Here is a 17,450-nt window from a genome sequence, read left to right as displayed (position 1 = left end):
AATGAAAAGCAGAATGGTTGAGTGCTCACTGGATCCTTTCCCATTCCATTTTAATGCTCCTGGAATTGAACTCCCTTGCTCTTCATGTTCAGGTTTACTCCTCCCTTTCCACAGGAAAGGTGTGTCCAGAACTATTTTACTCTGTGTCTTTCCAGGGCCTTCATTTGTTTACCTTCTTCACAATCAGCTGAAATATTTGCATACAGCAGTATTTTAGCTACACTCATTCTTTTATGACTGGGTAGCCTAGGCATCAAACCACGGCAGCTACAAGGTCTACTCAGTATGCAATTTTTTTAAAAAGGTAGTACTTTATCCACCATAACTGTATGCAGATGTTCTGAACACCTGCAAAGTGTCTACAGCATATAAGCATTTTGAATGCCTTTGCGAGGCTCCCATTTGCACAAAAAGATGTGTATGTTTGCATGCATAGAGGTAGAGCTTATAGCTGCAACAGTACCTGCTGCCCTACATTCAACGCATGGATAAGAGTCACAACGCATGAAGAGGGCTCATGTTGAGAGATTACAGAACTTCCCACCCTTCTGAGAGTGACAGGCAATTGTTCCCAATTTAATCCAATTACAGTACTGTTGATGTGCCACTTAATCTATATCGTGGGCTCTCTTTATCCATAGACTCAGCATCTGTGGATTTGAATACCTGTGAACACTGAACCCGTAGCTGGAGGACCTCAGAGATCTCCTGGACACAACCAGTCACATCTGGGAGCTCTTCTGAGGTGTGGGGAGGTTGCACGCAGCCTCCCCACACCCTAGAAAGCATTCCGAAGGCTTCTGAAAGGCACTTCCAGTTTGCCAGCACTCCTCCAACCCCCATCCCAGATTTCACCATTTACAGAATTTGGTTTCTGTGGTGGGTCCTGGAACTGATCCCCCGAGCATACCAAGAGCCCACTGTACAGAAGCTCTCTGCTTCACCAGGTATTTGCCTGCTGTATGATGGCCATGAGACTTGTCTGGTTGGCTCTATACAGACCTCTGGATCAAGATCATCTAGGACAGTTTCCAATTGTTTCAACTCTTCCTCTGTCAACTTCCCCAGGATTTCGTCCTCGTCAAGATCCTTATACTTTTCCAGGTCTTTCCGGAAGGGGAGGTCCATTGCTCTGGCAACCGAGAGGCAAGCAGCTTGTCAAATATATACAGCAAAACTGGAGGCCTAGGTTTGGTTCTTAACTGGAGCTGGGGAAAGAAAGAAAAAAAATTGGACTCATCAAAAAGCGTATTTTTCTCAGCCAAAGCTTCTTCTCTAGTGGGCTGGGCAAACCGATCACAATTCCCAGGATGGTGCAAAGTAGCAGTCCTGGGGGCAGAATCTAAGCTCTGTGGAGGCAGGGCAGCAACTCTATGGTACCGATTTTCCAAACTTTTAACTCTGGACTATACTAAAGTACCAGACAGATTGCATTTTACACCCATACACCCTTGAGAGTTGATTTAATCAATCCACATTTACTCCCCTTTCCCCCCTAAAATGGGGTACGCAAAGTTGCTTACAGTATCATACAATACATAAATACAACAAAATAATATAATAAACTACCATATAAAACGTGAAATAAGGCAATTTAGGGAGATCACTGGGATGAAGATACAGTCTGCATAGGAATAAACCAGTTCAAAAAAGCAGCAGCATAAAACCCATACACAATAAATCAAGAGACAAGCTCATGCATTCTGTCTTCCAATACTGTATCCATACCCGAGAACAAAATGTCAGGTGAGATTCATTCCTTAGAGACTTGACGGGAAAGTCTAAGATCTCCTGTCTGAGTCCATCTCAGGTCACTTTCTCAGAATCTTGTTAAATAGTGCTCCGCATCCAAGCTGGATATTGCTGAACTTAAGGCAGAAGATGCCTCCTTTGTCCCTGCTGTCTTAAAACGATCATGAGTGTGTTTTTTTAAAAAAGGTCAACACTTTCACTTCTTCCAGTAACTATTAATTAGTCATATTCATTTTGCACCAATGGGAAACCTAGACCCACTATATCATTGGATTACGAAAAAGGAACATGAAGAGTGTTTTTCTACTCTGAAAAATACCAACTATAACCTCAAGCCCTGGAATCAACTTTGTATACAGAAACTTTAAAAATATCTTTCTTTTTCTTCCCAACTTAACATACAAGGTCAAGTTCATAGCTTGCATATCAAGCCTGCAAAAAAGGGGACAAATGACATTCTCAGGAAGTAAAATACACACAGGGAGAACAGATGACAAAACTGTCTTCCACTGAGTCACCCACATTCCAATACTGGTTACCAAAAAATAGCTTTTAGACCAGCCATTTTCAACCTTTTTCATCTCATGGCACACCGACAAGGTGCTAAAATTGTCATAAGAACATAAGAACAGCCCCACTGGATCAGGCCATAGGCCCATCTAGTCCAGCTTCCTGTATCTCACAGCAGCCCACCAAATGCCCCAGGGAGCACACCAGATAACAAGAGACCTCATCCTGGTGCCCTCCCTTGCATCTGGCCTTCTGACATAGCCCATTTCTAAAATCAGGAGGTTGCGCATACACATCATGGCTTGTACCCCGTAATGGATTTTTCCTCCAGAAACTTGTCCAATCCCCTTTTAAAGGCGTCCAGGCCAGATGCCGTCACCACATCCTGTGGCAAGGAGTTCCACAGACCAACCACATGCTGAGTAAAGAAATATTTTCTCTTGTCTGTTCTAACGCTCCCAACACTCAATTTTAGTGGATGTCCCCTGGTTCTGGTGTTATGTGAGAGTGTAAAGAGCACCTCCCTATCCACTCTGTCCATCCCCTGCATAATTTTGTATGTCTCAATCATGTCCCACCTCAGGCGTCTCTTTTCTAGGCTGAAGAGGCCCAAACGCCGTAGCCTTTCCTCATAAGGAAGGTGCCCCAGCCCTGTAATCATCTTAGTCGCTCTCTTTTGCACCTTTTCCATTTCCACTATGTCTTTTTTGAGATGCGGCAACCAGAACTGGACACAATACTCCAGGTGTGGCCTTACCATAGATTTGTACAACGGCATTATAATATTAGCCGTTTTGTTCTCAATACCTTTCCTAATGATCCCAAGCATAGAATTGGCCTTCTTCACTGCCGCCGCACATTGGGTCGACACTTTCATCGACCTGTCCACCACCACCCCAAGGTCTCTCTCCTGATCTGTCACAGATAGCTCAGAACCCATCAGCCTATATCTAAAGTTTTGATTTTTTGCCCCAATGTGCATGACCTTACACTTACTGACATTGAAGCGCATCTGCCATTTTGCTGCCCATTCTGCCAGTCTGGAGAGATCCTTCTGGAGCTCCTCACAATCACTTCTGGTCTTCACCACTCGGAAAAGTTTGGTGTCGTCTGCAAACTTTGCAACCTCACTGCTCACCCCTGTCTCCAGGTCATTTATGAAGAGGTTGAAAAGCACCGGTCCCAGGACAGATCCTTGGGGCACACCGCTTTTCACCTCTCTCCATTGTGAAAATTGCCCATTGACACCCACTCTCTGCTCCTGGCCTCCAACCAGTTCTCAATCCATGAGTGGACCTGCCCTCTAATTCCCTGACTGTGGAGTTTTTTCAGTAGCCTTTGGTGAGGGACCGTGTCAAACGCCTTCTGAAAGTCCAGATATACAATGTCTATAGGTTCTCCCACATCCACATGCCTGTTGACCTTTTCAAAGAATTCTATAAGGTTCATGAGGCAAGACTTACCCTTACAGAAGCCATGCTGATTCCCTCTCAAGGATCTTGATGAGGCATTCCACCATCTTACCCGATATAGATGTTAGGCTGACCGGCCTATAGTTTCCCGGGTTCCCCCTCTTTCCCTTTTTAAAGATAGGCGTGACATTTGCTATCCTCCAATCCTCTGGCACTGTGGCCATTTTGAGGGACAAGTTGCATATCTTAGTCAAGAGATCTGCAACTTCATTCTTCAATTCCTTAATAACTCTTGGGTGGATGCCATCAGGGCCCGGTGACTTATTGATCTTTAATTTATCAATGAGGTCTGAAACATCTTCTCTTTTAACCTCTATCTGACTTAACTCCTTGGTCAGGAGGGGCCGTTCAGGCAGCGGTATCTGCCTGAGGTCTTCTGCCGCGAAGACAGATGCAAAGGCACACCATCCATTTTTTGGCACCTGACAAGGCACACCACATCACCAGTAGGAGCCTCGCATCCATCAACGGTCCTATTAATAAATGACCCTTCCCCAAACTCCCATGGCACACCTACAGACCATTCATGGCACACCTGTGTGCTGCAGCACAGGTGTTGAAAATCACTGTTTTAGACACGCTTGTAGGGGTGGGCAAACCGCAGCCCGCAGGCCATTTGTGGCCCTCAGGGACTGCCAATCCAGCCCACAGTCTCCAATGAGCCTCTGGCCTGTTGGAGACTGTTGGAGCCTGCACTGGCCGCAACTTGTGTCTTCATGTGTTTCTGGCTTGGTCTGTATGTTTTCACTGTGCAAGAGGTGTGTGGCAAACAGTTCGTAGTTCTCATATGGTTCTACATGCCTATACTATAGTTCTCATGTGTATTACAAATAAACTCAGTAAAATTCATTCATTCATATAAGTTCCATCTCTAATGCATTCATTTATGCAATTTTATTCAAATTTGAAATGTAAATTAATTCTTTTTCCCCAGCCCTCAACAGAGTGTCAGAGGGATGTGGCCCTCCTGCCAAAAAGTTTGCCCAACCCTGCTCTATTGGGAAGAGGAATTATAGTGTGCCAGCCAGCTACGCCCGCCACACCCCCCTCACCATTTGCCCACCCAGGCAAAATTTTGCACCTTTGGAGAGCTTGCTTCCTTTTTTCTTTCACTGCCAACCTTCACCAAAATATACACTTCCTAGTACAAGGATAAACTTTATCCTCCTTCCATTTTGGACTTTGTACACAGACCACCCTAACCATGTCCTTTATTCTATGCCCCCAGTAAAAACACCCTGTTTTTTTTCCAAATTTGCAAACCACACACTATGATGAATGCATAATGTGGCCTGGTTGTCTTTTAAAAGAAGTCAGCAAGGGGTGGTAAAGCAGGGCAAAACCATATGGGGAAATGGATGAGGCTTTAGCACTTTGCCCCGCCCCCTGCAAGCATGCACTTGCTCCCTGCATGTTATTTTTGTTGGAGGAAAAAAAAAAGCTTCCTCTGAAAACAAACAGAAGCTCCCATCCCCAATGGTTTCACACTGTTTCATGCTCACTCCTTGTACACTTTTTGCACTAAACCAGGTCACATTATTCATTCATTGTAATGTGCAGTAGGCTTCAAAGTGTTTCTTTTTTTCATTATTAAAGGTAACCATTAGCTTTAAACTAAATTGTTCTGCTTTTAATAAAAAGCTAAGTATTGTACCAGTAACCTTTTGCCTAACTTGAGATTGAACAGTAAATAGCATTATTGAATCCACTAAAATTGAGTGTTGGGAGAGTTAAGACAGACAAAAGAAAATATTTATTTAGCTAGCGGTTAATTAGTCTGTGGAACTCCTTTCCACAGGATGTGGTGATGGCATCTGGCCTGGATGCCTTTAAAAAGGGATTGGACAAAATTCTGGAGCAAAAGTCCATCACAGGTTGCAATCCACGATGGGTACATGCAACCTCTTGATTTTAGAAGTGGGCTACCTCAGATTGCCAGATGCAAGGGAAGGCACCAGGATGCAGGTCTCTTGTGTGCTCCCTGAGGCATCTGGTGGGCCACTGTGAGATACAGGAGACTAGATGGACCTTTGGCCTGATCCAGCAGGGCTCTTCTTAAGTAATTTCTTTTCTGCACCAGATTTCACAACCTCTCTTTTCTACTGTTACATCCACTCTTACTCCAGCTGGGGTGCAATAGAGCAGGTACACATAGGTCAGGTGGGGGCAGAACACTATCCCCTATATTCCTGCCCTCTGTACACACAAGGAGTCTATGGGCTATGTCAGAAGGCCAGATGCAAGGGAGGGCACCAGGATGAGGTCTCTTGCTATCTGGTGTGCTCCCTGGGGCATTTGGTGGGCCGCTGTGAGATACAGGAAGCTGGACTAGATGGGCCTATGGCCTGATCCAGTGGGACTGTTCTTATGTTCTTATGAGTCACTTCGACCACCAACAGTATACCCCTTTTACCATTTCACTCCACTTTGATAACAGAAACATGTAGCTGTTTTTACACGTTGTCCTCTCAAAACCAAAGCAGCAGGTTTCTTAATTCTTTCAGCTTCTTTTTTTGCACAATTCCTTCTCCTCAGATAATTCACTTTTAAGGGAAATGTTTAATTATTTAATCTGGGCATGTGTCACTGTTGGCCAACATCCTGTCCGAGTTCAGAGATTCAAAGTGGAACATTTTGTTTTCTTACTTTCAGATTTCATATCTTCGTATTATATATTACAGAACAGGTCCGAGACACAGCGTCATTTGCCAGCAATTGTGAACATTTTGGGGGAGGAGAGCAGGAAAGGTCAGAAAATAAGTCAAGAACTTCTGCTAAAAGGTCAACACTGACCTAATAAGTATATTATAAATATTACCACTTATTTCATATTCTGCTACTTATCATCGAGCTAAACTAGTTGCAACTTTAATCTTCATCACATGCACTGGCATGCTTGCTTTTTCTGATGTAACTTAAAAGCACACAGGGGCCTGATCCATATCAAGGGTGAGGGCTTTAAGTCCACCTGCTGCCACAGTCCCAGTCTGGGTCAGGGCAGCGCTGACAGGTCTCCCATCTGTGCTATTTGCCCTGAAAAAAATGGCTCCAACAGGAACTTTTCTCCCCAGGGCACTTAGCATATGTGGCAAGGGTGGCACTGAGCTTAGCCAGACTAGGCACTGATCAATGGTCCATACTCATCAATACCCCCATGTGGTTGGCTAACCTCAAATTCTCAGTACCAGTGACAGTGGTAGCATTGAATGCATCATCAGAGGAAGATGGGGAGGCACACTAGGTAACCTTGTCAAGATTCCCAGGCACCAGGTGAGGAGACCCTAATCCAGACAGACCATAACAAGGCGGAGGCTTAAAGCCCCACTGCCACAATCACAGTCTAGGACTGGGGGTCCTCATGTTTCTAGTTGCATAAGAAAAAGCAAGCACTGCAGGAAGCCAATAATGTGATTCAATTCAGAGGCAAAAAGAACACCTTTCAACACGCTGTTTTTATTATTAACAGAAGGATCACAAAACCGAACGCATTAAAGCACATCAAGAATCTTTTACAATTCTTATCAGCTTACACAAAGTGAACCTGGTAGCACTCTCCAAGGCACCAATTCTTGTTTCTGTATCTAGAAGACCAGGGAAATGCTTGAGTTTGACTCAAAGTAAGCCTGCGATTGTTGAGTGGGAACTGCAAACCAGGGGCCATGCTGGGAAGTCCAAACCAACAAACCCAGCAAGAGCCAGAAGCAGTAAAAAAGCAATCATGACCAAAACAAAGTTTCAGCCCAGACAGGAAGCCTTTATAGCCCTTCCTGATGAGGAGAGCCTATAACCTCATGAAACAACTGCTGGTTCCTGGTTCTACCCCCAAGAGCTCTTGACAATGATTGATGGTGCAAGCAAGCAATGACAGGAGAGGGATGAAGTTCTAAAGAGACATTTCACATCCTCTTCCATCCTTGACAGCCATTGACTTGATGCTGGTGCAACAGGATTGATCTCTGCACAACAACGAATGGCGTGGTTCACAAACTTGATCTCCAATTAGCAGTTGACTAGAACGTTCAGTATAGTCAAATTGTTGTCTTACTGTCTGGAACGTTTCAGCCAACCTTTAAATGGAACAACGTTTGATTTCGTACAACAGGCAAAAAGAACTTCCTACCATCTTACCGCCCCAAATGTTCTCTCCCCTCCCCGCTTCCCAAACACGTTTCACTTTGAGCCAGTATCTTAAAAGGAAATGGCTTCCTGCAACCAAATATACAGCACCATGAGCTGCCAAGCTGTGTACACATTGCCAAGTCAACATTAGGTTGGAGTGCTGCTTTCCCCCTCCTTCCAAGCCATTGTAAGAACCTGTTTATAAAATCGAACAAGACGGAAACACTCTTCCCCCCACCCAAAAATAAAACAAAAAACCTTGCAACAACAGTGGCACTGAATATATACAGGGCTCCTGTTTTTGTTTTGTTGGGGCCAGAGCACAACTCTATCTCTGCCATGAATTCCCTGGGATTCTCCACATTCCAATGAATTAACATATGCATGGGGGCAATGACCCAGTTCTTTGGCTCTCTCTGGAAGTAGGCAACATACCAGAGCCTATCACACAACAATGTGATGGGATCATCAGTTCATCCCATGCCTTCTTCAGCCAAGCTTTATCTGTTCTCTTTGGGTAGCTCCAATCACATGGGATGCCCATATGAGCTTGGCTGGTTGGCTGGCTCTGTGGACTGCAAGTCCTGCTGTGATGCAGGCAACCAAAACGATCCGGTCTTGCCTGGCTTTCAAGCTCCCAGTATGGAGACATAGTTATTTGTACTATACCTTAGAAATGGGAGCCCTAAAGTCCCATGGTTGGCAACCTTCAGTCTCAAAAGACTATGGTATAAGCCTACAGCACCCGGTATTCCCAAGCGGTCTCCCATCCAAGTACTAACCAGGTCTGACCATGCTTAGCTTCTGAGATCAGATCATCTGAGGGGCCTTGCCTTCTACTTCCACTGTCCCAAGTTAAAGGGATGGAGGTGCAGGGGCGAGCCTTTTCTGCAGTGGCACCTCAGTTATGGAATTCTTAGAACCTTCCCTCGTGGTTTTTGGCAAGAGCTCAAAATGTACCTTTTTTGGCCTGGTGTTTGGTTAATGGGTGGATGTTTGCCCTCTGCAGTAGTGCTGTGGCTTGACTGCTTCCTTCTGGACCCAACTGTTACCCCTCCCCAATGGCTCCAAGGTGTGTGTTTTTGGGTTTTCTGTTTTAATTATTTTAGTTTTTTTACTTACTGTTGCAATAAGAACATAAGAACAGCCCCACTGGATCAGGCCATAGGCCCATCTACTCCAGCTTCCTGTATTTCACAGTGGCCCACCAAATGCCCCAGGGAGCACACCAGATAACAAGAGACCTCATCCTGGTGCCCTCCCTTGCATCTGACATTCTGACATAACCCATTTCTAAAATCAGGAGGTTGCGCATACACATCATGGCTTGTACCCCATAATGGATTTTTCCTCCAGAAACTTGTCCAATCCCCTTTTAAAGGCGTCTAGGCTAGACGCCAGCACCACATCCTGTGGCAAGGAGTTCCACAGACCAACCACACGCTGAGTAAAGAAATATTTTCTTTTGTCTGTCCTAACCTACCCAACACTCAATTTTAGTGGATGTCCCCTGGTTCTGGTATTATGTGAGAGTGTAAAGAGCATCTCCCTATCCACTCTGTCCATCCCCTGCATAATTTTGTATGTCTCAATCATGTCCCACCTCAGGCGTCTCTTTTCTAGGCTGAAGAGGCCCAAACGCCGTAGCCTTTCCTCATAAGGAAGGTGCCCCAGCCCTGTAATCATCTTAGTCGCTCTGTTTTGCACCTTTTCCATTTCCACTATGTCTTTTTTGAGATGCGGCAACCAGAACTGGACACAATACTCCAGGTGTGGCCTTACCATCGATTTGTACAATGGCATTATAATACTAGCCGTTTTGTTCTCAATACCCTTCCTAATGATCCCAAGCATAGAATTGGCCTTCTTCACTGCTGCCGCACATTGGGTCAACACTTTCATCGACCTGTCCACCACCACCCCAAGATCTCTCTCCTGATCTGTCACAGACAGCTCAGAACCCATCAGCCTATATCTAAAGTTTTGATTTTTTGCCCCAATGTGCATGACTTTACACTTACTGACATTGAAGCGCATCTGCCATTTTGCTGCCCATTCTGCCAATCTGGAGAGATCCTTCTGGAGCTCCTCACAATCACTTCTGGTCTTCACCACTCGGAAAAGTTTGGTGTCGTCTGCAAACTTAGCCATTTCACTGCTCAACCCTGTCTCCAGGTCATTTATGAAGAGGTTGAAAAGCACCGGTCCCAGGACAGATCCTTGGGGCACACCGCTTTTCACCTCTCTCCATTGTGAAAATTGCCCATTGACACCCACGCTCTGCTTCCTGGCTTCCAACCAGTTCTCAATCCATGAGAGGACCTGTCCTCTAATTCCCTGACTGTGGAGTACATTGTACATTTTATTATGGAGTTTGCAAGCCACCTTGGGTATTTGTTTCAGCATGGCAAAGGGAGGATATCAGTTTTTCAAATACATAAATAATATTCCAACCCCCAGTTCTTAAAACTTCATGGGAGACATGTGAGGGGCTAGCAATTATTTCAACTATTTTGGTCACTGGAATCTTCACCCAGACCCTCCAAAGGCCATATTATGTGATGCTTTACCCTTTAAGTACCCTTTAAACACCCTTTAAATAGCTGTTGAATTGCATCCTGCAGTTCAGGACTATGGTGAGGGGTGGTTACATTTGAAGTATTGTTACAGTCCTGATCCGTGGGAATACAGTACTGACCCATAAGACCACCAACACCCTCCCATGGCGTTTTATCCCAATAACATTTTAACATTACATGAGGTTTGTTCCTTGGCTTTTCTACATTATTCCAAGAAAATACCCAGAAAATTTCCAGGAAAACGTTCAAGGTTTTTCCTTCAGCAACAATAAGGGAAACTCAAACACAAAAATTAAAAATAATTAATCAAGCTCCCCCAGTCTTGTATTTGCAAACACAATTTACTGGCAGTAAGGAAAAAAAACTGCTGCTGTTTGCTTTGAATTAAAAAGTCACCCAAATATTCCAGCAGAATACTGGAATAAACAAATATTCCAGCAGAATATACAGAATACAGGCACTCAGGACCCTCTGACCTGCAGCATCATCAAGACTAGGGAGAGGCTATCTGAGAAAGTAAGCTGCATGTTTTATAGAGGCCAAATGGTTTCTTTGACCATTAGTTTCTTATGGGGGAGGGGGCAGGATGTCAAGTTTACTGATGAGCTCTGTACACTGGACTGCATTATTCATATTTTTAAAAATAGAACTGACATCACACAAAAATAGATGGAGTTGGCTTAGGTCAGAATGCTACCAAAGTTCGGTAATTTTTTGCTCCAGTCTTCTTCAAATCATCCTCTGGATGAACCTCTGGATGGGGAAGGGAAAGTCCTGCAATCAGAGTTTATCAGTTTTCCAGCATCAATCAAAGCCTTGAAACAGTTCCAGCTGCTTAAGAGAGACTAATTTCAACATCCCCCCCCCCCCCGGGAATTCATTCAATGGCAGCAGCTTAACTACCAGAACAATTTGGGTTCTGGTAGTTTCTGCACTGTTTCTGCACTGTTCACAGCATAATATGTTTGCAAAGGGCTGCAGCTTACTGGTCCTGTAAGTGGTCTGCATGCAGAAGGTCATGAGTTCAAAACCCAGTATCTCCTGCTGGGGTAGAGAAAAATTCCTGTCCAAAACCCTGCAGAGCTTCCACTGGGTCAACACTATTGAACCAGCGGAAGGCAGCTTCTTTCTGTTCCATTATTAAACATAGCACAGTAATGAGCATTAATGTGCATGGCACATTACTGAGTACAAGAGGGCAGGCCCATAACCTCCAGAATTTCATAGATGAAAATCAGGGCTTGTTAACATGTCAATTCTAAGTCCAAGCATCATTGTCTAATACCTCATACATGCACTCTTACACATTGATGAAGGCTCTACTGCAGTGTTTCTCAAGCAGCGGGTCAGGACCCACTAGGTGAGTCGTGAGCCAGTTCCAGGTGGGTCTCCATTCATTTTATGATTTTATTTTTAACATATTAGAATTGATGCTATCACAGTTTGTGACTGCATCTGGGGAAATGTGACAGATTAGTACTTTTAACAGGCTATTGTGTGTATGCTTTTAACAATGATAATAAATGGGACTTATTCCTCGGTAAGTGTGGGTAGAACTGCAGCCTAGGGTTGTTAAAAATTTTCCTGCTTGATGATGTCACTTCCGGTCATGACATCACTTCTAGTGAGTCCTGATAGATTCTCATTCTAAAAAGTGGGTCCCAATGCTAAAAGCTTGAGAACCACTGCTCTACTCCATTGCTGCATTTGAAAGGCCACCTCTATCCACATGAAGTTGACAGTCTACTAAAGTCATCCACCAAAGCCCAGATCTGCATTAAACTGCCTTCGGAAGTCAAATTGGTGGTATGTAACAGGGTTCTTTCCAGTTGTAGCACCAAGATTACAGAACTCCCTCCTTTGGGAGGCCCACCTGGTCCTCTCATTGGTACTTTTCTGACAATTTTCTGACAAAAACATTTGTCCCCACTGTTTTAAAAGTGAATGCTCAATTTTTTTTGGTTAAGATATATTGTACTTGCCATCCCCCAAAGACAAAACAGGGACTATGATTTACCCAGGATTGTCAAGGAAGGACCCAACTCTGGCCACAGTAATCTTGGACGAGCCAGGTTGCTAGTTTCTTTCTTCCCTGCCACTGCTTGAGAGAAGCTACGTGCCCTAGGTAATTCTGGGAAAGAATATTAAGCTTATTGACACTAATTCACCAATCGTTTCCCCTCCCTTCTGCTCTTTCTTCCTCAAGACATCTGAAGCTCTCCGCTTCTAGGTACCTCTCTGTAACACAACTGTCTGATGCGGATTTTGCAGTTGAAAATAGGGACATGCCTTAACATCCCAATCATCGCTGCACACTATTACACCCTACTAGTGACTGTAACACCACCTTCTGCACATTTACTCCTTCATTTTCTCCTTCGTTTCTTCCTTCTGCACATTTACCACCTTCATTTACTCTAGAGTCACGTGCTTTTCACCAGTTTAAAAGCCAGGAGGGTGTGCCTTTGTGTATATATCGATTGTTTTTTCTTGTATGTTTGTTCCACAAGATGTTATCAACAGGTCAAAATGAATCTGAGCAGCTGTAGTGGTTCAACTGGCTGGCTGCACGCACACCTGAATAATAGATGCAATGTATTCGGTCCCCACTCCAACTTTTGGAAACTCTGGGAAGGGAACGGAATCCTAAAAAATGACAACTCCAGCAATCCATATGAAAAATGTTAGCAATAACCCAAAAGGCAAAAAATAAATGATTTATCAGGGATAAATACCAAAAAATAGGGACAGTTGAAGCATATGTAGGTTGAGCTGCTGCAAGGAGGAGGACGGGACTAAAGGATGGGTATTCCAGAAGGTCAGACTGGATTGCCTTACCTCTTGTCACTAGAACCATTCTAGGTATAAAATTAAAGTAACCAATTGCAGCCAGTTCTTTGCTCACTTAACTCCACTGGTCACTGGGATTTACTTCCAGGTAAATAGTTTTAGGATGACACAGATTAACACTCATTTGTATTGTTCATCCAAAACAAAATCAGTTCTCCCTTCCTCCAGCAGTGACAACCTTCTCTGGGAAAATGGCTCGCCACAGCATTCCTGTTTTTGCTATAACAGTGGTTCTCACACATTTAGCACTTTTTAGAATGAGACTCTGTCAGGACCCACTGGAAGTGATGTCATGACCAGAAGTGACATCATCAAGCAGGAAAATTTTTCACAATCCCAGGCTGCAATCCTACCCACACTAAACCAGGACTAAGTCCCATTTACTATCATTGTTAGAAGAATATACATAGCAGCTTGTTAAAAGTACAGGTCTGAAACATTTCCCCGGATGCAGTCACATACCATGGTAGCATCAAGACTAATAGATTAAAAATAAAACGTTGAAATAAATGGGGACCCACCTGAAATTGGCTTGCGACCCACCTAGTGGGTCTTGACCCCACAGTTTGAGAAACACTGTGCTATAAGAACTCTCAGATATGTGCTACTCAAATGTCTCTCCAGACGCTACAAAGCAGTATTCTGAGGTCTCTGAAAATAAAGACAGGCACAGACAATGTTTTACACTTGCCTCTCCATTCTCTTTCCACCCTTTTATTATTACTACATATATTTTCAAAGCTAACTGCTCTATTTTTCTGGATCTGTCCCAGTGACCTTTATCTCCAGCCTGGCCAAAACAAACGCGCTCGTCTAGGAGATGCTCCGGGTATTACGGAAACATTTAGAGTATTTACACACTTAGATGGCAAATAGAGCCTGGCGCCCAGGGGAGCAGTGTCATTAAAGTGCCACTTTTGGATGCAAACATACCTTTCACATCCTCTTATTTCCTGTTTCCACTCAGCCCTTTCTAGCTTCACTGCACTTCTCAGTACCGGAAGACCTTTCCATTAAAGCAACGAAGCACACCTAACCTTTTATTAGTCCTGCTACATTGGACAAGCATTCCTTAGTAATGATACATTTAGGAGCTGCATACCTGTGCAACTTTTAAGTCACGTGGATTAAAAAAATAAAAATAAAACAAACAGCAGGTGTTGAACAAACAGCAAACCAAAACAACCAAGGTATAAATGCAGAATCCTAACTTCTGCAAGCACATTTTCTTCCCCTTCTCCACCTTGCATCAATTCCAATTTTATGAACACTTCAATAGGGGGGATACTTTTGACATCCTTTAACTCTTTGGGAGGTTTGCGGAGCGCTCAATGACAAATGTTAAGTGCCTTAGCATTTTTCAGTCTCAGTCTCAGATACCAAGCAGTTTTAGGGCATGTATAAGCTCATATTGATTTTAAGCAACCCTTCCTCCCAAGGATTCCTAGAAACTGTAGTTTGGGATGCTGAGAATTTTGTAATTGACCTCCATCTGCACAGACCTCTCCAGATTATCTTGGGTAGGGAACAGGAATGACTGTTAAACCACCTTTGGGCTTCCAAACTGTTCAGTCTCTCGCCACTCTACCTGGGAAGCTACTCATAAAATTTAAGCAGACATTTACAAGCAGAGTCTGGTGTGAGCTGGGGGAACTACTGTTCAAAACAGAGAGATAAAAGCGCACTTGATACACACGAATACACATACACAAAAAACTGGGCACCCCAGACTACAGCCATATGCTTCCTCGGTACTTTTCAGCTTGTACTGCTTTGAACATCTCTGTATGGTAGCATAAATTTACACTTTGGGTCACTGACCAACACAGCCACCTATCTTTCAGCTTGCGAATCCACATGCTGCCATACAGAGTCTAGAGTTCTGTGTTCAAATTCTCCACCATGTTGGGACTCATAGAGTGATCCTGAGTAGGCCATTTTCTCACTTCTCCATTTGGAAAAAACCACTACAAACTAACAAACTGATGCAACGCATCCACAACAAAACACTCTGCACTTTCAATGCACTATGAATTCACCCGTTAGGTACTTCTCCCTCCCCCCAAGAGACTCTTGCTTTGAACTTTAATGCTTATCCACTGATGTGCAGGCAACCACCTGGCTGTGTGCAACTAGACCAGAGAGGCAAATCCACATCAACAGATGGATCCAGCAAGGTCAGTGGAACCCAGGCAGATGTACATGGTCACCGATAAAACACAGAATATACTTATATAGCGTATTCTGGACATGCAAAGTGTACAGTATCCAAGTCCCTGAGTGCAAACTGTATTCATTTATGCTGAATATTGACAACAACTCTGTAAAATATAGTTATTCCCAAACTGCAGGAGGTTGCATGACTTGCCTAAGGTTACTTAGGGCACAGTCCTAACCCACTTTCCAGCACCGACATAAGGGCAATGCAGCTTTGAGGTAAGGGAACAAACATTCCCTTACTTTGAGGAGGCCTCTGTGGCTGCCACCCAATTGCAGGATGCAGTACATGCCCCATTGGCACCATGCCAGTGCTGGAAAGTTGGTTAGGATTTGGGCCTTAGTGACTTTATGACAGACAGTCAAGGATATCCCGATTCACAGCTCAGTCCTCTAGCCACCAGGCTCCACTAGCTCTGTCTCCGTCAGTTGCACAAGATGTCCCAAATCCAACAAACGGCTAGTATTATAATGCCGTTGTACAAATCTATGGTAAGGCCACACCTGGAGTATTGTATCCAGTTCTGGTCGCCGCATCTCAAAAAAGACATAGTGGAAATGGAAAAGGTGCAAAAGAGAGCAACTAAGATGATTACAGGGCTGGGGCACCTTCCTTATGAGGAAAGGCTATGGCATTTGGGCCTCTTCAGCCTAGAAAAGAGATACCTGAGGGGTGACATGATTGAGGCATACAAAATTATGCAGGGGACGGACAGAGTGGATAGGGAGATGCTCTTTACACTCTCACATAACACCAGAACCAGCAGACATCCACTACAATTGAGTGTTGGGAGAGTCAGAACAAAAGAAAATATTTCTTTACTCAGCGTGTGGTTGGTCTGTGGAACTCTTTGCCACAGGATGTGGTGATGGTGCCTGGCCTGGACGCCTTTAAAAGGGGATTGAACAAGTTTCTGGAGGAAAAATCCATTACAGGGTACAAGCCATGATGTGTATGGCAACCTCCTGATTTTAGAAATGGGTTATTTCAGAATGCCAGATGCAAGGGAGGGCACCAGGATGCAGGTCTCTTGTTATCTGGTGTGCTCCCTGGGGCATTTGGTGGGCCGCTGTGAGATACAGGAAGCTGGACTAGATGGGCCTATGGCCTGATCCAGTGGGGCTGTTCTTATGTTCTTAAGCAGCTAAATACAGAAGGCTTTGCTACAAGACAGCAATCCTAACCACACTTTCCTGAGAGTAAGCCCCATTGAACAAAATAGGACTTACTTCTGAGTAGATCTGGTTAGGATTGTGCCCCAAGTCAAGTCCCTCCAGGATGACACATTGGAGAGCTTTATAGCATACCAGACATATCATTACTTCAAATCAACCAGAAAAGAGATATTCCGTTTAGAAAATGAAATCAATCCTGTCAGCAGACAGCAGGTACAGATCCTTCCCTCTCTAGAACAATAAATCTTGTATTCACATTTTGCTTTCTCTTCCAACACACAGCAGAGCACAAACGGCATTCAGTCTACTTGAAAATGCAAACCCTGTAACTATACACAGGTTAGAATCCCCACACGAATATAGTAGCAAATGACAGCCTTTTTGTGAAAACACATTAAGGAAGCAGAAAATCACAGTGTACAAAACCCTGGATGCAGTACAAAGCAAGAAGCTCCAAAGAAAAAGACACATAGGATGATTAAATTTTGTGCACTATAAAGCAACAGGAAGCAAACCACCACTCGCAAAGCCGTTTTAAAAAAACTGCAGATATAAACACTGTCACTATCTAGGAATTATTGGTGCTGAAGGCCAGGCAATCAACACTACAGCCCTGAGGTGGAGGGTCCAAAGTTAACTCTCAGATGAGCTTTATTAATGAAAACAAAACAAACAGTAAAGCAAGTTATAAAAGTTTGAGCAGAGGAGGAAGTTTGTCTGGGGAGGGTTTTCATGACAAGCCAGGAAAAGGGCGGAAAACAAGGGGTGGGTCGGA

At 44.0% G+C, this 17,450-nt stretch overlaps 1 protein-coding gene across 2 annotated transcripts in view; it reads right to left on the bottom strand.

The window, feature by feature from the left end:
* LOC136658650 (tropomodulin-3-like) overlaps nucleotides 1-17,450 on the bottom strand; it is a 48,943-nt gene that overhangs the window by 30,146 nt on the left and 1,347 nt on the right. For both annotated transcript variants that reach the window (XM_066635445.1, XM_066635446.1), the window contains exon 2: nucleotides 1,003-1,208. In XM_066635445.1, the coding sequence (XP_066491542.1) occupies nucleotides 1,003-1,128 (126 nt within the window). In that variant the 5' untranslated portion in view covers nucleotides 1,129-1,208. The remainder of the gene's footprint in view (nucleotides 1-1,002; nucleotides 1,209-17,450) is intronic.

Source organism: Tiliqua scincoides, chromosome 8, assembly GCF_035046505.1.
Source record: "Tiliqua scincoides isolate rTilSci1 chromosome 8, rTilSci1.hap2, whole genome shotgun sequence".
Lineage (NCBI taxonomy): Eukaryota > Metazoa > Chordata > Lepidosauria > Squamata > Scincidae > Tiliqua > Tiliqua scincoides.
Note: the sequence above shows the minus strand (reverse complement) of the source record. Positions and strands in the feature narration are given on the sequence as shown.